The 20,768-nt window shown below is 40.5% G+C and overlaps 1 protein-coding gene across 1 annotated transcript in view; it reads right to left on the bottom strand.

Annotated features, from left to right (window-relative positions):
• The window catches only part of XYLT1 (xylosyltransferase 1), a 123,759-nt gene extending 105,737 nt beyond the window's left edge, over positions 1-18,022 (bottom strand). Inside the window, exon 1 of the mRNA XM_089502826.1 lies at positions 17,735-18,022. Coding sequence (XP_089358952.1) covers positions 17,735-18,022 — 288 coding nt within the window. The remainder of the gene's footprint in view (positions 1-17,734) is intronic.
• Between the last annotated feature and the right edge of the window lie 2,746 nt (positions 18,023-20,768).

Raw genomic sequence — 20,768 nt, 5'->3', positions numbered from 1 at the left:
ATTCCTTTTTAAGCCACCGTGTCGAGCTTTTAAAAGGCGCTGTTCATGGTAAAAGAAATAGTATTCGTACCCTTTAGTTTTTTGGTTCGTATGGCTACAGCCTATGAATGCCTGCTTTTGTGTCACATGATAATTAAGAGTTTCTGCCAAAAATGTTTATAATCCTTTGTTTGGTATCAGAATTGCAAAATTCAGAGGAGTGGTTCTACAAAAAATTGTTAAAGGGGCACTCCAGCCATCACAAGGCTTTGAATGCATATGATAGATGTGCGGCCCTTTGACATTCTTGGGGTGTTGCTATTACAAATGCATGGAGGGGGTCTGCCGAATCCCCCCGTTTGCCCCTTCCCTCCAGCATGTGATTGTAAGCTGTCCCTTTAAACAGTCTGCTTCTGAGCGAGCACTTAATGCATGCACCACGTTGTATATATATATTACCTTAAGTGCTTTATCTGTCATAGAAGCTATTTAAAGACTCCTACATAATTATGTACAAAATACATTTAAATAAAAACTTTTTTAAAGTGATTTTCATTCTTTAAACATGACGCTTATCAGCATTTGGAAGCGTAGACGTGATCGATAGATCCTGCGCAGTTCAATCTTCTAGCGATTTTATCAGACGTAAGAATCCTTTACCAGAAATTTTTTCCGGAGCAGTTTTTTTCCCAATGAATGTTATTGTAGAAACATCAGCGAGTCCCCTTTATTGGACTTTATTTCTCCCGAGAGGAGACGCACGGTATGTATTACTTAATGAGATTTCCAATATCTGTTTATGTTTGTCCGCCGGTCTGCTCTCTCCGCTGTAGCGCCGCTCGCAATCTGAATTGTAGAAATCCTTCTTCATTATATGCCACAGGACTCCCCAGGGACACCGGGATAAGTGGCACGGCAAATTCATTCACGACAAACAAGCGCTATTCTTCATGGCCATAACCCAGCAAGACTAAATAGTCATACGGAGCTGGGCAAAGCGCTGTTAATCAAATTATAACATTCTGACGTATTAACAGTCATTTAGGATGAAAAAAGACCCAAGTCCATCAAGTTCAACCCTTCTACTTCTCCTTCCTTCGTTTGATCGAAAAGAATGCAGAAAATTAAAAAAAAATATTTAAAATTATGATTTTTCAGATTTTGTGGGGAAAATTTCCTTCTCCACTCCAAACAGCAATCAGATTTCTCCTTGGATCAATAAATTAAATATTAATGTTTATTGTATTATTTATAGTATTTTGTATCCTAAATCTAGATCATCTGCCAATCTCGTTTGCTGTATTGTATAGCGAGTAGCGTTTATTTGGCGCATATACTTAGTAAAAGAACAAAAAGACAAAGAACGTCGTTTTGACCAAATCTATTTATTTTATTCTAGCTTAGAAACAGAATGTGACAGCACATAATCGCCATTTAGTCGTCTAGTCTGCCTGTTTTTTCTCTTAATCAGTCTTCGGTCATATCTTAGATTCAGGATAGCCATATGCCTATCCCATGCATGTTTAAACGCCCTTTACCTCTTCAGCTGTAAGGCTGTTCCACTTAACTACCATCCTCTCGGCAAAGTAAAACTTCCTTACATTACATCTAAGCCCCTGAACCTGTAGTTTTAGATTATGGCCTCATTTTGTGTTCTAAATCTATTTATTATGATAAAGTCCATTAAAAGAAACAAAAGACAAATCAATATAAGTATATACAAGCAAGTAGCAGAATCAAAAGATAGTACAGGTATTAAGTTTGTATTATATCCAAAGCGAATACAGAAGAAACCGGAGTGTGCATTTTCTGATCCAAGAGGTGTACTCGTTTTAGGAGTGTGTGCCAGAGGTACTTTGTGCAAACCGACCTCGAAAGCATGAAAATCAAAAATATCAAACAGCATTTTTTAGGTTGTTCTGCAGTTTGGAAAATATATTTTTTAAGAAACGAAATTAGCAACAAGCCCATTTTTTCTTTGATAACTCATACATACTACTGGGATTTAAAAAAAATAATAATATATGTATATACACATACATATATATTAAAAATTTTCTCATTTTGTTTTCTCGTGTCGTTTGAAATCAAAATATTATTAGTCACAGGCATAATTGAAAAAGTAGTAAAGCTATATTGCTTTTAAAAGTTCGAAAATGTGGAAAATAAGGATCATTAGCATGAGTAAGGCTTTGTGTCGCCGGAAAAAAATTGATCGGGTGGAACCTTTTTGGAGGTACCCGATACCACAGCGTGAACCTTTGTGTGCAAAAAGTATTTTTTTTTTTACGCATTTTCTGTTAAAGGTCAATCTCAGCAATTCTTGGGTTATTATATTTTCTAAGGGGGAGACTTATAGAAAAATAGCTATTTCTAATTACAATTATTGGATATTGTAATGCAGTGTAGCTCTGTAGAAAACTGGGTTTTTGTCTCACATTGAGGTTGACCTTGTATGCAGTCATACATTCCAGCGCCACACTGAGCTGATTCTTTACAGCAATGCTAATGAAGTCCATCTTATGCCAATTAAGTACCCTTTCCTATAGTTGGTCAGGGGGTCCCTCTGGGCAATTAAGACTGAGAAATTGTTTACCACAATGCTAAATGCCAATATAAAAAAAAAAAGAAAACGTTATGGTGGGCATTCCCCTTTAAAGAGAATACAATGCGATAATGTAGAGAAAAGAAATCGGTTACATTGATCACCATTTACTCAGAAAAATCTAAAATTAATAAAGTTAGCTATGTACCTTTAAAACGACCCTCCACCCACTAAAGTCAAGCATTTAAGGACAAAAACGGAAAAAAACGTACATACTGGCGGATGAGTGCCCTAAACTATAAAATAAAAAAATTAAAAAAAAACATTTGCTAAGAGGTGCCAACACCTAAAGGCATCAGGATCCCAGCTGTTTTCATTAGAATGGCAGAATGGCCAATCTAGCCTAGATAAAGCTATTTTAGCAATTCCAAAAATATAGTAATTCCAATTAAAAAATAATGGTCATGTATTTATTTTGAACATTTTAAAATCATCTATTTTTTTCTTCTTATATACAATTTATGTCTTTTTTTTAAATTGTTAGAACCTTTCAGGCTAGGCTACCCAGAGCGCTCCCTCTGCTGGGGGATGGGCTTCACAAGAGCAGGGCAGTCAAATTATGTTTGGGGCGGGGCTAGCTGTGCAAAGGGACGGGATTAGTCCTTGACAGTATTAAGTAGGCGGGAAGCAGGAGAGAAAGTGGGTGGAGAGAGGCGTGGCCAAATTCCACAAAGAAGATGGTAACCAAGAAGACTTGAGGACACTCTTTACCAGGAGACTCCGGGTCAAACCTGCAGAGTTTCTAAATTTGACCAGAGGTTCTCGATTTAGTCCTTATGGACAGATGCAAGGAGCTGAAGACCAGAGTGAAAAATGAGGTTTAGCTGGCTTAGCTCCATCCCTATCTTATTACCCTGAAAAACATTATCTGCCTGGCAGTAAAATATAAACCTAAAGGATGGCAGTAAAGTAAAGGAATAATAAACAAGCAATAAGTATCAGTAAGGCACACAAACAGTGTTACTATGCCACTATTTCGCTCAAAAGACAATCAGCGGTGTGATAGCCAAGTGTTGTAAGCAACCAGAATTCCGGGCAAGAAACTCAAATTGATTGTGAGAGTCTTGATATGAGTTGGCAAGGGCACGGCAGTCACTTTCCCTCAAGCACATAAATAATATTAAAGTACGCGCATAGACGACAGTACAGCCTAGCAGACATTGCGTAACGCTATGATCTTCTCAGAGAAAAGGTGATTAAAAGCTTTGACCATCTGTACATGATATAAAACATAGCGAACCCCAGTGACGGCAATTAAACTAAAACACCTAGTTGGCAGGTGACAAAATTAGTGCCGTAAGTAATAATGTATCATTATCTGCGCTCATCAGCCACAATCGTACTAATAACTCAAACCTAATTACCATCAAGTAACAGGTTATGCCCAAAGATAATATAACTTAACACGTTCATTAAAACATTCCCTTACCGGAGAATGCGGGGAGCGTTCTCAATGTAACGCTTTCGATGACGGAGTGTAACGTTTCTTAAGAAGCAAGGCATGGAATTAACCATCTGCGTGCCGCCAATTAAGTTAATTTTCCAGTAATGACGTAAAGGAGCGGTTTCACTGATGATCTGACGTCAATAGATGGTTAGCTCTCTTTTATTAGGTTGTATTGTTAAATTTGGCCTTAGGCTTACATTTACATAATTACCTGAAATAACAAGGAATGCTGGGAGATGATATATGGTCGATGGGGGGGGGGTCATTTAATCCTTTAGGGTGCAAAAAGAGAAAACACCTTTCGCATATATAGTATGAATGATGCCGACAAAAAAAAATAAAAAAAAAAATCAGTAGCTTTTTCTCTTACTTCATTAAAAAGATCCATTTAACTCATTCTGGGTCCTGTGCCTCTAAAAACCCATCTAGATTTTTGCTACCGTGGAACTAAAAGGGTTACTCTTACATATTAAGAGTAGGTTCACATTTTTTGCTTAATATCCACTGTCTGTGACGAGAATTGAAGTAATAAAGGAGCTATATCCTTCCAAAAATTGCAGACCGGCATCTAGGGACTTCAGTTTAAGAGCCGAACTCACCGGGATCCCAAGTCTACAGCATCCTAATTGTATTTCCAAAAGCGGCCTCAATAAATCAATTCCCTGCAAGCAGTATGGTAATTTACTTTGTAGGAAATGTAATTTTAAATAGAATCTATTATCAACTTGTTGTACAATCATATTTATGTTTAAACGTAGCCTTAACTAGCGTCGAGCTATTTTCTTTTTCAATTTGCATGTCTATGGCAGCTGCAATATTGGGATATGGAATAGTTACATCCAACCAGAATGTATTAAAAGGCAGAATAAAACATTTTATATCAATAGGCAGTATACATAATAAAATAAAATTGTATAATCAGTGTAAAAACATCCAGTCGCTGACATTCAGGATGCCCACAAGGGCCAAAGTGGGGCATTTTTTCTTTTCGTACATCATATAGATGCTTTCATGCATAAGACTGGAAGGTCATCATACGGTTACATGACAGACGGCACATCCTACCAGCGCATTTCACACGTCTGAAGAAAAGACGTCAATGGTGTTTGGAAAGTAAATCATTAAAATTAAGCCATGTTTGCCCCACTGATCCAAGCCATCCCGTAAACTCAAATTCTGACACTCCTGCGCGAGCCGGCGCTGGGGCTGGGTGGCACGGGGTAAATCCCATGTGAGAACTGCCATACACAACGTGTCAGAGGTGCGGAAAGAAAGGAATTGCATAGGGGATCTGGCTAAAATCGCTCCATGCATATGCAAGGGGATGAAAAATTGTTATGCAAAGCTACACAGGTTTCCTATACATTAAAGGTCGTGTGACGGCTATCATCGTAACAAATGAGCTTTTTGGTCCTGCTTTGCCTTATAACCTTTAGAATAACTTATTCTATTGTCCTTAAAACGATCTAAATACTTCCTTTTTCCTAATCTTCTGTGCAAATATATCGCCTAGGGGCACCGTAACCCCCCCGTGTCCCACTGCCCAACGTGCTGCTTACAGGGCAGACCTCCCAGAGCCTCCACAGACTGCATTAGAGACACAGAGCTGTCTGAAATGTAACCACCTGATGACACATCGGTACAAAAGGACACAAGATCGTCCTGCTCCCGCCAGCTTACAATCTATGGCGCACGCAATGTAATTACGCTGGAGAAATTTCCTTTTAACCAAATAAATGTCACGCGCTGACAGCCTTTTACCTTCATGGTATGGATTTATGGAGGAACTGTGTCAATCATTATTTGTCAAAATTGAGTTTATGACCTTGAGTCAAGGAATAACAGTGCTGACAGCCACATAACATGGATAATGTATGCAGGACAGGGACCCCAACACGGCATACAAGAACCCACAAAACACAGAACACACGGAAAAGAAGAGGTTTCCATAGCTGCTCCCATTGCATACATTGAATGGGGGTATTTAATACAAACGCACCCCCCCACCCCGATTTCAGATGCCTAAATTAGGACTCCTGTGTTGAAGGAGTGGCAAGAGTTTGGGAGGGGCGGGAAAACCCCAAAAGTGGGCAGGGTGGAGGTGTGGCCACCCACATTAATCTGAATAGCCAATTGAGATCTTCAGTGGAGAAGATCCCCTCCATTGGACCGAGAGAGAGAGAGAGAGAGAGAGAGAGGAGTGAAACGCGTAGTCCTTCGTCACAGGCAGCAAGCTGTTCAGACGGAGATCTGTACACATGAAGCTATTTACTTAAGCCACACGCTCACCTATTCCTATCGCCTATAAGCAGCAATGCGTCTGAAACCTAAATGGGCTTCTGGAGAGGCCAACAGACGCATAGCGTCAACAAAAGCAAACCCGATAAATATATTCCACCGCTGGAATCAAAGAAATCAAGGGTTCTTACATACTTGCAAAACCCCCTTAGCACATCCTTACAGAATGTGACGGCTACACAAGAAAGATATCAATTCTTTGTAAGCAAATCCTGAAACAGCATTAGTAAGTAGTTTAACTAATCCACAGCAGACATGAAAGGCCAGTTATCCCCGTTTTCCGGCAGCATCATGTTCCAAAAATAGAACATCAAATACTCCAATATCCATAAGGACTCATCTGTCTGATGAACGCTCATTACAGAATTGTTTTGACACTTCAAAAAATAAAAAATAAAAAAAAGGAGGAGAAGAAGAAGAAGCCGGACCGGTCGCTTTATCAGCGGTGAGATCTCGGCTTTATGTTGGTACAATAACTATTCTCACTGCAGGCTTCCCGTGCTTCTTAAAAGGAACAGTAACACCGAGCAAGAAACCCAAAAGAACTTTAAAAACTCAAGCCTTTATTGAATGCCAACAATAAGCGTGGGGTGCATTTTTAATAATGAGTAGATCAAACACGCTTATTAACACTTAACAGTCAAGTTCTCAATCTTATGTGAAAAAATATCAAAATTGGTGCAATTTGTCATTGGAAAATTCCTGGGAAGCCCCAGACCCAATGCGTTTCTCCCAACAGCAGCTTCCAAGCCATCCATACCAAGGTTAGCAGATATCTCCTTTTAACTGCGGGGTGCTTATGGAAAATACATACAACAGGGCATGATCTGCAGGACGCATATTTTTACCCATTTTATAGGAACCACTTAATTACCCCAACAGGAGTCCAAAGTCTTGTATAAAGTTCCCCATGTCATCTGTGACATCAGTTAAATGCGCTCCCATTCTGAATGTAAAAAGGATGTAAAGAAAATCCAGATTTTCTTAATTTTACCTTAAAATGAGTAAAAAAAAAAAATATATATATAATTAAAAAACGCCAGTGATGAACACAGTGCAGAAGAACGGCTTTGCTTTTTGCTACAATTATCTTCAATCACTATTTTCTGAAAAAAGCCTATAATTTGTTTCATCCCACAAGCTTTAAACTACACTGTTGATCGTTGGAGCATAAATACGTCTTTGTTAATTGTTTTATTATATATTGTTCAGTAGTTTCAGTGGAAATAAAACATAAAAACAAAAGAAAAATGACCTTGTTATAGTTTGTAAGTTTTTTGCATTCTGGTGATGCACAAGCCATACGTCATCCAGCGAGTCAATAAATATGAAGGTCTACATTTAAGGGTCTAAAGAGGAACAAGCAAAACAACGCGTGGGAGCATAATAAGGGGATTTTTATTAAAGGTAAGGTATATAAAGAACAAAACACACTGTTTGTTTTTAAGTGATTCACTGTTATGAAATTTAAATGGCATTTTATTTGGGGGTTTCCTACAACAATACCTTCACCGAAAGTGTTCACCTACAGACCTGCGAAACAAAGAATTTGACCACAGATAAGAGCCGTTTGGCCCGTACCTGTTCTGAGATCTCACACCTTAGTTGGCCTCTAGCCTCCCTTTATGATAAAGGAAGCCTTACATCCATACCTCCGAGCTCTCCATGTTTGGCCAGGAGTCTCCAGGTGATGTTCTCCTCCGTTTTACTCATTCTACTAACAGCAGGACGACATTCAGTCACACATACTCCCATCACACTCACACGCATTACAGGCCGTCTGGGGCTAGCACCACCGCAGCTTACCATTATCCTTTAGGAAGCCACCAGAGGAGGGAGAGAGCTCCAGGTAGCCTACACCCTCTGACGTTCTAGGAATGCTTGTCTCTAGATTGTAAGCTCATTTGAGTTTATGTTATATACTAAACGTTATGTCCTGTCTAACTTTTGTACAGTGCTGCGGAATCTGATGGCGCTATAAAACAATAAATAATTATCTATGCCTTAATTCCCATTCACTGTATTAACTCTTACCAATTCTGCTGGAAATCGATATCACTTATCCACTTCTCGGTCCCCCTTAGCTGATTGAGCCGAGCATTCTTGACCTATGGTAACAATATAACCGTAGAGTGTATCCAATAAGCTGACAAATCTAAAGGAGTTTCGCTAGTTAACTTTGGACACCAAGTCACGGCTCATGTTTAACCTTTTGAATACCAAACTGCGTTCGATGCAACCGCCTCAAAAAAAATAAATAAAAAAAACGAACAAAAAAGGTTACTCCAGTTTCAGTGGCTCTCCACTAAGTTACTCTAAAATATGGCCTTTTTCTCCGTGTATCAAATATTTAAATTTAAATCTAATTAAATTTCAAAAACAGGCACTAATTAAAATGTGGGGCACATAAGAATACTGATCGTTAGCCATTTCATTCCTATACGTCTATGTTATGCGTATACCACTGGGCAAAATTACCACTTAAATACCATTTTGTCCATTAGGAAAAAGACAACCCTCAAAATAATTTTTGATGGACAGCTATTTATGAATATATTACAAAACTAAGTATTTATTATTAAATAACATTTTAATGCACATAAAACATTTTACAGTAACCAGAATCTGGTGGATCTCTGGGTATTTCTAATTAAATGTATTCTCACTGGTAAAGAGAGCAAAAAAAAATGACGACACTATGTTCATTGAATTATTTTCTCGCTGTCAACAGAAGTGGCTGGAACTCCGGGAGGAAATAAAAGAGGTCTTTTAGCAACGCATGATGTCAATTAATGGAAAGCAGCTTGGTATTTGGGGAAAGGGCATGGAAATATGTATGGAATTTAAAAAGAGCATCCATGCGTTACATGAGTCACGGCCCCGGGGCCGATTTCAGATTTTAGGAGGGGATGACAGACTTCGTGAAAGAACAATTGTTTAGCATTTCAATTAGCACGTGTCTTCAAGTGGAAGCACTAATCAAGTAACAAAATCTAAATCTCCCAGGCCAGCAATGAAACAGTTAACGGCACTGGTAATGTATAGAATAGGACTACCCAATGCCCAATAAAACACCATGGTAACCTATATTATTTACAGGGCTAACTATCCAACCTATATGCATTAACCTATTCGCTTTGTCACCGGGCCCGAACATCTTAACAGCTTGTCAATGGATACGCGTAATTCTTTCGCATCATTAAGTTGTTCTTCCCCTTTGGTGGAAGTTAATTGGTGGTGGCAGCCCCCTTAGTAATGGGGGGGGGGAGTAACAGATTAGGATACGGGAAATAATCAGTTATGGTCCGTTTTGCTACCAAATCCCATTGACCTTCTCTGCTTACCCTAAAGGGTTAATGTTAAAACCAGGCGAGGAAGAAGTTATATTCAGATTAAAAAAAAATGTTTTTCAGGAGAGAGATTGGGGATTCAACTTAGAAACTGGCTTCTGTTCTAGCACAGCCTCCCAGCCAGGTATCCTCTACAGACTTCTGTACAGAAAAAAAAAAAGACAATTATACACAAAATAGCAGGTAATGAGCGAGTTTTACACTGTAAATACTTCCATCTGCAGTACTTGATGAGAAGTAAGTGGGATTTGTATTTATGCCTTTTTGTTTTTAATAACAGCTGGCTCTCGGGCTAAAAGAGGTAAACGAACAGGCACTCGTCTCAAAGAGAACATCTGCAAAAAGCTCTCGCACAAAATACAAAACAATTTGTCCACGACATAATACTCTCAATTAATTAAAATCTGCTTTGTGAGGGACTATTCCCTGTTGAGTGGAACATGAGTTATTATGGTCCCAATAGTTGGCTGTTTTATTTCGGCGTACCAATAAACCAACTATTCTGTGAAGTTAATTCATGGGGAGTAGGGGATTAAGGGGGTTGATCAACCCTAGCATTTAAAGTGTTAAACCGGCCATGGACATTGCTCAACCCAGCAACTAAAGCAACAAACTATTTTTATTTAAAGCATTTTGTAATGAAAAAATACAAACAGACCCAACAGCCACGTTCCATTGAGGTCCATTGTAAGGAGCGGTTTTATTTTTAGATCTCATTGCTGGCTCTCCCCCTTTTTTATTATTTAATTAAAAAAATTTTATTATTATTATTTTTTATTTTTGCAGGTAGCAGAACTCTGTAAAGTTGGTGACTTATGGAGGCTGCAGTGGTCCAAAATACCACTAAAGGACACCTGTGTTGGGGGTTGAGGCAAGAAGTGGAGATAGGCAATGATGGTCCTAGGAGTGGGCATAGTGAGAGGCATGGTCTCCTGATTAGCCCCCAAGTAACGGAGTTACGAGGCGAGTATGTGGAACCTGCCAAGGAGGTCTGTGTTGCAAAAGCAAAACCTTCCATTGCTTTATCACCTCCCTGGGCTGATCAGAGGATCTCCCCAACCAGCCCATGCTCCCCATTGACCACAAAAGTGGAATAGTGTGGCATCAACCTGGGACTGCAGGACCAGAGACTGTTGGAAGGTATGCAACGCTAAGAAAGCCCTGCTAGACACTTTAGCCAATCACTGCACAAACCCAGCAACGCCAATGATTTAACTGAAGTCCATCCGCTGGCCTGTATACTATGATCAATTATACAACCTCATTAAAATGCAACAAATTTCCTTAAATTGGGTTTACAGATAGACATGCTTTATACAATAAGATATACGGCAGAATTAATTGTATAAAAAGGGTAAATAAATGTCTTTATAGAAAAACATTCAAAATATTATATATATTTTTATTATTTAAAGAAAATGTTATGGGTTCCAAGATTAAAAATGTTATATTTAGGACATTAAAATGGTTGCCCCAAAAAAAAAGTGTGAATATATACTGTATCTCCACATACAACTCCCCTGACTCTCAGCCAGCAAAATAATGCACAGGGATCCCGAGAGCTGCGGTGCAACAATTAGATCCATATTCCTTGGCAAGCCCTATCCGTTTTTGGTTTTTTTGGAAAAGGGAACAGACTAATTAGAATTTCAGAATAAATATTAATTACAGCCCGCTGAAAAGTCAATCTGAAAATTGCTTTGCTACCGAGACTCAATCAAGCCGACATTCTGAAAAATTCCATTACTGCACAAAAAAAATGAAATAAGCGCACTTAATACAAAAAATGGGAAACCGCTATTTTCCTTTCATTTGTAACAATCCAAAGTTTGAATAAACGCTTTCTCACAGAAATTCCGCTAATTCAAAAGCAATTAGTAAGTCCTAATTAGAGGAAGTGTAGTGAGAGTTTCTGGCTGTTGGAAAACATGTTTTCTGAATTAGTAGGAAAATAGGGGAAAGAAAAAAGAAGAGTTTTGCATAAAAAAATGATTTAACAAGAGTTACATTTCACATATTAACAAACGCGTTGGCATTTGAGCGCTGACTTTTTTAGGCCGATGATTAAAACCCCATAGTAAGTTGGGACACACGACATTAACCCCTTAATGACAAAGCCCGTACATGCACGGGCTCAAAATGCATTGTTTTCAACGGGTTTAGGAACCGCCCATTGTCCTTAAGGGGTTAATAAAAAGTCATATTTCCAATTCCAGTGAATTCTTTGGGAGACGGCAACAGATGGGCCGATTCCGAGTAACGCGATAGATAGGTGCGCGCCTTTGGATGAGAATTCCCTTTCGACTCTTGTGTTCACCTCATTGACTCTTCCCCCCCGGGCTGATTAAGACAATGCTTTCAAACAAGATGTCGCAAAATGGCTGTCAACACGATTAGCACGAGGGCTTATCTCGCATTTTTCTCCTTGTTCAAACGGCAGAAACGCTATTAGTGATTTTTAGATTATTTTATTTGTAAAGGGCTATCTTTGGTTATCAGGCTCTGTGGTTCTCCGAGATAGGACCCGATGTATGCAGAGAGAGGTGGAAAAACTTTCAAGGAAAACTCCAATCTTTTTTTTTATTATTACAAGTATCAAATTAAAAATATGTTTTCAGAAGAATTTTGCCAATTTCTTTTTTTTTTTTTTTTTTTTTAAACAGTTCTACTTTTGCATAATATAATCTTTTCAGGCTGCCGTATATTAGCCATTTGTATGTGTTCTAAGCTCTGTTAATTTAGCCCAAACTCCTTATCGTACCGCCTGTGGTAAAAATAGAATGGCTCGGTCTCAATCCTCCAGCTAGACACTGTGACTAATGGAAGTCTATGGAGGAAGGGACTTTATTAACGTTGCCATAAAGAATCAGCTCAAGTGCAGGGAATGTCAAGCGAAATATCACATGGCTAACAATGGAAGCCTCCAGGTCTACAAATAATTGTAGTTTATTGGAACCAAACAACATATAAATCAGGTTTTGGTTAATACTGGATACAGCACTGGATTTTATGTGCAATGAGAACCCCCCCATGAGACTCCCCCTTTACATTTTCTTAAGACATTATGCATTATATTATATACAGGACTACAGCATATGTTATACATATATTGGTTTTGCTGTAAACATAACAGATTTTATACATTGAACCAATTTTTGGCAACATTGACACATTTGTTACTTACTACCGAGAGCGCCTCCTCTCCCACCATACTTAACCAATATTATTCATATATTTATACAATGCTAGAAATTTACAGGGAAAAGAGAAATCTACTTTGTTTTGCAACAAACCGGGACATAAACGAGCTCCGTAGAGAATTATTCTTATTTTATTTTTGTTACTATTTGGCATAGTAGATACACTTTTACATTTAAGTGACATTTTGGTGCCGAACAGTAAACGTAGTTCCAAAAACGTAGCACTAAAAATATCATTCTAAAAGGAATGGAATCTCCGAGTCCCTCTTTAAGTCTATTCGGCTGGCTCCGGATGTGAAGGTTACGAGCTGATGGACGTCATGTACAGTTAAATTTAAAAGTGCTAAAAATATTTTTTTTTAGTCATGTTGACCAAGTCAGGTTAACCCTTACTGACCAGAGCAGCGAGTAAAGTACCTGAGGCAGCAAAAAGTATTTTCCCGCATTTTACATTTATTTTCAATTTAACTGCTTGAGTGTTGGATTGCAGAGAAGTAGCAAAATTATTAAAATCTTCAATTTATTTATTTTTTTTATTGCAGAAACAGCTTATCTCTGCTGGGTAAAGCACTGGATATGGTTATCTGCATTCTCGCCGTGGCTCAATACTCCTAAAAAATAAATAATAAAAAAAGTAAAAATAATCCCCCTACGTACACACTATCACCACCACAGGAAACAAACTTCCAGAAACGACTATTTTTCCTGTAAAAGTTCACTTCTTCAAGCATCCCTGTTTAGCTTCCACGGCGTTATGACCTTTTGTTCTGAATATATGAAGCATATGAGCCATCCAGTCATTTCTGGAGCTTGAATAATATAAGAATAGCCTATTCCTAAAAAAAGAAGAGCACACAAGCGACGTTGGCGTGGACTTGCCGAGCCTTCCTCGGGCTCACAGAAAACTCCAAATATATCTCTACCTCACATTTTGGCCAAACCTTGCTTTCCCAATTAAGGCTTCTGTTCAAATTATATATGTATAACATATACACACACACTTACACATAGCCTCCATTTTCTAGCCTCCATGTTAAAGTTAACACCACAAATGGCTCAAAGTACGTAAACACAATTAAAAACGTCAGCTGTGGTCCCGATATCTATGTATTTTTATTTTTTACACTCGAGAATGGAAAATTAAAATAAAAATAAAAAAAGTGCAGTGGCCAAAATCATATATATATTTTTAGTCATTTATATAGTGCCAAACTTAAACAGAGGAGCTGCTTTTCCCCTTCTGCTTATATTGTAAGATGACGACAGGAATGAATAAGTATTTTGGCTTCGATGTATAAAGGGGACTTTGTCTTCCAACGGTTGAAAAACACACCCTGTAATGTTGGAGATTCTGATGAGTACTTATAGCAAAAAAAAAAACAAAAAAAAAACAACCAACACATAAATCCAATTAACTAAAAGAGTAAACAATTAAATATATGCTTCAGACTGCAAATATTAATCGGTAAGGCAAAAAGACACGACATATTTCAGACATAAGCCAGACGGAGTTAGAATGAATGATCGGATGCCACGTATGAACTGACCAAGTTTGTCTGTGGCCTCTCACACTGTTCCCTTATTACTTTAAAATGGAATAAAAAAATTAATTCTCTATAAATATTTTGTTGTTTTTTTTTTACACCGAAAAGGAAGCGGCCGTGCCACTAGTTTCAGTAGAAACATTGCAATCTTAAATCCTCTCAAAGGAAACCGAATTACTGTAATATAAAGCCACTCACAAGACAACATCTGTCAGATGCTATTGGAAAATTGCACTCCAAGAAAAGTGCCCTGTGGTTAATGGTATAGACTGGAGCAGTTCCAGACACATCGAACACTTTTTGACGGTTGAAACGTCCTTTCTGGTTACTATGAAAATGGAAAGAAAGACGGGCACGGCTGCGGCGCATGTGGTGTGCCCTGCTGAAATTCTACCGTCATTAGACGAGAAAAGAAAATATGGCACAGAGAGAACGGCATATTTGGATGCTGCCTTTTCTAAGTGCTAGAATAACCAAGGGGTGGCATACCAGCTGAACTACAAGTCCCATGATCCTTAGACTTTGCTCTGATAAAACTATGGGAGTGGTAGTTCAACAACTTAATGGGTTATTACGATAGAGCCTTAACGGGAGACGCGATTTCTGACTTGAGAAAACTCTAGCAGCATCTTTTCATTACCAGCATCTTCCAAGTTTGCCCGAGGAATCTGTATATAAAACGGGCAGCTTCGGTTCCACCAACATTTCTCAAGGGGCTCCACTTGACTTATTCCTGGTCTTCTAATTAGAATATACCTATAAGTTTTGCCAACAAAATAGTGAATATTCTTCCCAGCACTGTGACAAATTTAGTGCCAGTTAAAAAAATTACGACCTATTCCCAACCATTCTTGTGATTAAATACTAAAATAATAAAAAACACAGTTAGTGAAATTTTAACTTGCTTTCATTAAAACATATTTTAACAGCTGGCAACCATCTGCCATAATACATAAGAGAGCCCCCTTCAAAAAAAAATGTATATACCAATACCTGCGTGCTTCGGCTTAATTAAGCGCCTTTAGCTATAGCCAAAGCTGGGTAACGAGAAGCCGTTACTTGTTAAGTCTCTTATAAACATGTTCTAAGCGTGGCGTTACCTGTGCTATAAAAGGGCTCATATAACAGACAATAGCGGAGGACCCTGCGCCAACAACCTTCTAGTAAATATGACCTACAGATGACACTTAATGGAACCACCTGTCATCTGGGTCACCTAAAGACCCTCGTTTAATACTACTTATTGATTGATATAGTGCCATCATACTCTGCAGCGCTGTACAAACAGGATATAACAAGGACATCACAAAACAAAGAAACAAAAAGGTGAGAGGGACCCTGCTTACAATGCCTTTTGTAACCAGACCCCTATAATATAACACACTACTGTTAGCAGCGATAACCAGCTGCCAGGACCATTAGCTTCTCCTATGTCAGAAGTCTTCTCCCATTAGTAGACTCTGCAACAGTAACCAGTGACTATACCCTTCTGTGTTTAAAGTCTAATAACGTACACGATGAATAGTCCATCAGCAAAACTGCCGATGCTGAATTTCCAAAAACGTTTAAAAAAGAACCAAATCTTTTATAACTTCCCCCAATGGAAAGAAGCAGGAACTCTAACCTTCCATGAAGAGACAACTGCTATGACCACATTCTTTAAAAATAATGTTTTAATGTCCTGTCCATCCCTTTAGCCCATGGGTGAAAAACCCTACAAAAATCTAATATCTCTCCTCCACAGAACAAAACAAGAACCAGTTTTTCTAGATGGCCCTAAAACACAGGTCCCCAGTTGCTGACTGCTCCTCAACCAGATGGATGATAAAGTCCAACTATGATACTTCAAAATATTGATATCCCCCCAACCAGCTATAACCAGTCACCAGTGATGGTTCCCCTGACCATGACCAGTCCACCACAGGAACTGCTAAAGATCCCTCACACCGCTTAAGTTAAATGTCTTAAATAGTTAACTTATTATTTACCTCCGATATGAATACACATTAGAAGGCACATTTTACACTATACTTTAAAATTACATGTAAAATGCATGCTCTTTTCTGTTGAACCCCCACCATATAGGTCACTTATCCTGCAGTTTATAGGCAACCTGTCCTCCCTGTTATACACATACACAGATCGGTCACACACACAGACACACTGATCCATCACACACTGATCCATCCGCACACACACACACACACACACTGATCCATCACACACTGATCCATCCGCCCACACACACACACACACACACTGATCCATCACACACTGATCCATTCGCCCACACACACACACTGATCCGTCACACACACACACACACACTGATCCGTCACACACACACACACTGATCCGTCACACACACACACACACTGATCCGTCACATACACACACACTGATCCGTCACACACACACACACACACTGATCCGTCACACACACATTGATCCGTCACACACACACATTGATCCGTCACACACACACTGATCCGTCACACACACACACTGATCCGTCACACACACACACACACTGATCCGTCACACACACACACTGATCCGTCACACACACACACTGATCCATCACACACACACACTGATCCATCACAGTTTGCCTCAGTTGTCACTTGTAAGCACAAGCAGACATGAGAGATAAATGGCATGAGGGGCATTTACAGGGAAAGCACTCTGCCGGATCACGTCCGATCCCAACACATCACAGGCATGAAATGGTTTTATTTTGTGAAGACCACACATGATCTTCGCAGGAGGCATCCAACAGCCTGACCGGCATTAATAAACGCCGCTCACAAAGCTCAATGAATGCCCCGGACTCGCTATTTAGACTCAGTCAAGTGGCAGTGATGCCCATTTCACCATCACTACTGTGTGACCCCCGGTAACCGGGCGCCGCAGGTTGCAGCGAGGAAGATCAGCAGCCATCGCCATGCAAGGCAAGTTTATTGGACTAGAAGACGCCGTCCTTCCCGGGATCACACATCCATGAAAAGTTTGTGCAGGAATTTGGGCTGAAGCCGCCATGCAGCGCACACCACGAAAACCCAGCAGGCAGCTCTTTACTTTCCAGCATCTTTAATTCATTGCACAGCTCCGGGGCCGCGGCTGCGCCTCTCTACTCAGGTAATATCCTGCCATTCTCCGCGCCGTGCCAGAGATCCTCATTTATTGATAGGTGCATTTATGAGCTAAATATTTGGGGGATATTATACAACAAAAAAAAGCCAGTGCGGTGCAGCTGCACGTCTGAGGATCGGAGAGCAGGAGCCGGGGTCTACCGCCATGCAAGCACTTACCAGAGCCTGGCTGTGCAGGGCAGCCGCAGCAGCTCGCGCGACTCGTTGATGCTGAGGCTGCTGATGTCCTAGCCGGGAATCATCTCTGTCGCTTCCCCGGTCCCTCTTCTCCCGGCTGCTGCCTCCCGCAGCAGCAGCGCCGCCGCCTCCTCCTCTCTGCTCATCCCCAGAATCCAGGCTGCTGAAATTCCACACGATGAGAGTCTGAATGAGCAGCACGGTCAGAGCCGCCACGATAGCTGAGCGAGATCGCCTGGCGAGCCTGCGAGGGCAAGAAGCCGCCACCATCTTCACCGCCCGCCTGGAGACAGAGCCCCAGCCGATCCTCAGCCGCGCTCTCCTCTCTCATACGCGCACAGTAGCAGCTCGTTCCCATCCAGCAGAAGGACCTCTGACGACATCACGGGTCACGTGACTGGAGTGGTCACGTGACGCTGCGAAGCTGCAGAGAAAGCTGGGAGGGAAATTGAAAGCGGCGGCGGCGGCGGCGGCGGCAGCGGCAGCGGCAGCAGCAGCAGCAGCAGCAGCGAGTAATAACGGGGCATTTCTTTTAAATGTACTTTATTTCGGTGGAAGTCAGGTTTCAGCTTATCTGTTATTTTTTGCTGTTTTCAGCGAGAAACTCCTGGATAAGGAGGGGCGGGGAGGAAAAAGCACATTGATACTTCTTACAATATACCTCACTGTGTCTGTCTCTGTTACCGTCCCTTTGTCTGAAGCTGTCTCTATTCCTGGTTGTCTCTTCATTTCTCTGTGTCTGACCTTCCACTTCATATGGCTGTCTCTCCATTGTCACATCCCTGGCTCAGTCTTTCCACATCTTTACTACTCGCTTGCTGTCTCTCTTACCCCCCCCCCCCGTGTCTGACACTCTCCCCATCCCTTGCTGTCTCTTTTACCCCCCTGTGTCTGACACTCTCCCCATCCCTTACTGTCTCTCTCTCTATGCCTGTCTCTCTCTGCTCCATCACTGGCTTTGTCTGAGCCTCTCTCCCCCACCCCTGGCATCCATGTGTCTGTCTGTCTCTCTCTCTCCCCTTATTCTTGTTATTTTTACAGCCGACTACGGAGAAGCAATTGAAATGAAAATTCCATATAAGTCCACTTGTAATTTATATTTCTTAAAACCTATAGCAGAAAAATCCCTCTGTGTCTCACTCCATTCCCAGCTCTGTCTCTTTACATGCCCTCCTCTGGCTGTCTCTCTGTCTCTCTCTGCAGTATTTAAGTTTAGAGTTTTTACACCTGGTTGTGAAGGAGCGAGGGAAAGGAAAATCGGGGATAAGTCAACTTGTAATTATATTTCTTAAAGTGTGTAGCAGAATATTTCCAGAAGTGTCTGCTCTCTGTCTCCTCATGCCCGTCTCTGACGGTCTCTTCCATCCCATCTCACAGCTCCTTCTCAGTCTCCCTCCCTCTCCTCTCATTTACTTACTTTACTGTGTTTATCGCATTTCCACTTGGAAGCAATGGTACAATGGAGAGGAAAGGTAACTTTTCATTTATATTTCTGAAAATGTATGGCAGAAAATGTGTTTGTGATTCTCTCTCCCCATCTCAGGTTCTGGCAGTCTCTCTCGTTCTCTCTCTTTCATAGTCAATATCAACCCCCCCCCCCCCAAGTGACTGAAGGTAAAGGAGCTGTGTAGGAGCAATCAATGGCAGATAAATGCTGCCCGTCTTCCTCTCCATATGGTCCACCGTGGTCTGATGTCATACCCCGGGTCCCCTGTCACTGTGACTTATGGGAAGGAAAGGGAGACGTGCAAAGCAGAACTCTGGTCTATAAGCTGCTGCATATCTCAATGTTTTTTGTTCATTTATTTTTCAGGAAGGGTGCCTTCTGTATCTATTCCTTTCCGATAAATACACAAACTATTGTCAGAGCAATATTCAGGGGGATCCCATATGACATCATCAGAAGAATTCCCCAGCTTACATAAAGCCCTGTGCTGTGTTAGTGCTCTGCATTGAGCGTTTACATCATGGAAAGAAGGAAGACTGGCTTCTCCTTTCTGCTGCTGAATTAGATCCCTGGCAGCGTGTAACAGATCTGATGGGTGTCAAGGATCAGATTGAGCAGCAACGTTCCCTGATATTCATAAAGCCCCATAATCAGTAGTTTCTGACACTGGTATCGCTCGGTGTATTTCATTGTAAATCGTGAATAAGATGGATGAGGTTTCGTAGGATGAAGTTCTTCTAGAACTCTTTATCACCCTCCTCTTGGATAATTAGAACATTAAGTATTATAAAGACAACTCTGATTATATGAGGACCCCCTAAAGGGGTTTTGGGTTGTTTTCTTGTTACATAGCTGTTCTGCAATGGCATGGATATGCATGATGCACTGTAAGGCCCTCCTCACCTGCGTTCTCTGTAAGTCAATTTGTTATGTTACATACTACTTGTTACGTCCAGTCTACCCTTTGAACACCGCTATGGAATTATGATGGCGCTATATAAAACAACAAATAATAATAAAACAGAGGGACAGGATAAACGTATGGTTCAGGATTGAACCCAGCCACTGCCTCTTTATGTTTCAGCTCTGCCGAATACGATGATGCTATCTAAATCTATAAAAAAATAGAAATTGATGGCAGATAAAAATTGTTCCGCCCCTCTAGTCTGCCTATTATTTCTTCTGGTCTTAATCAGTTCTTGGTCTTATCTTAGATTCCGATAGCGTTACACCTCTGCAGTGCATGTTTAAATACCTTTACTTTTTAACCTCTCCCACTTCTGCTGGAAGGCTGTTTCACTTATCCACCACCCTCTCGGTAAATAAGAATAACACCTTGACTCTCAGCATTTCCTTTTCTCACTCCCGTCTCTTTTAGTCAGAAAGGTTTCAACACTGCTTTGAAGCAGAGACAGAGTAAAAGCCCTGATTGTCCACATCTGTATCATATGGATGCTGGAGGGTCTCCAGATTGCGCTCTAGTGTGTCTTTCTTTAAGTTGCTTTTTCAGTTGCATGGGTTAGCTAGAGTGATATTCTTAGAATGCCTTACCGTCCAAAACATTTGCAA

Source organism: Sceloporus occidentalis, unplaced genomic scaffold (genome assembly GCF_023333645.1).
Source record: "Sceloporus occidentalis isolate IW3139 unplaced genomic scaffold, rSceOcc1.0.p SCAF_213, whole genome shotgun sequence".
In the NCBI taxonomy this organism is placed as follows: domain Eukaryota; kingdom Metazoa; phylum Chordata; class Lepidosauria; order Squamata; family Phrynosomatidae; genus Sceloporus; species Sceloporus occidentalis.
Note: the sequence above shows the minus strand (reverse complement) of the source record. Positions and strands in the feature narration are given on the sequence as shown.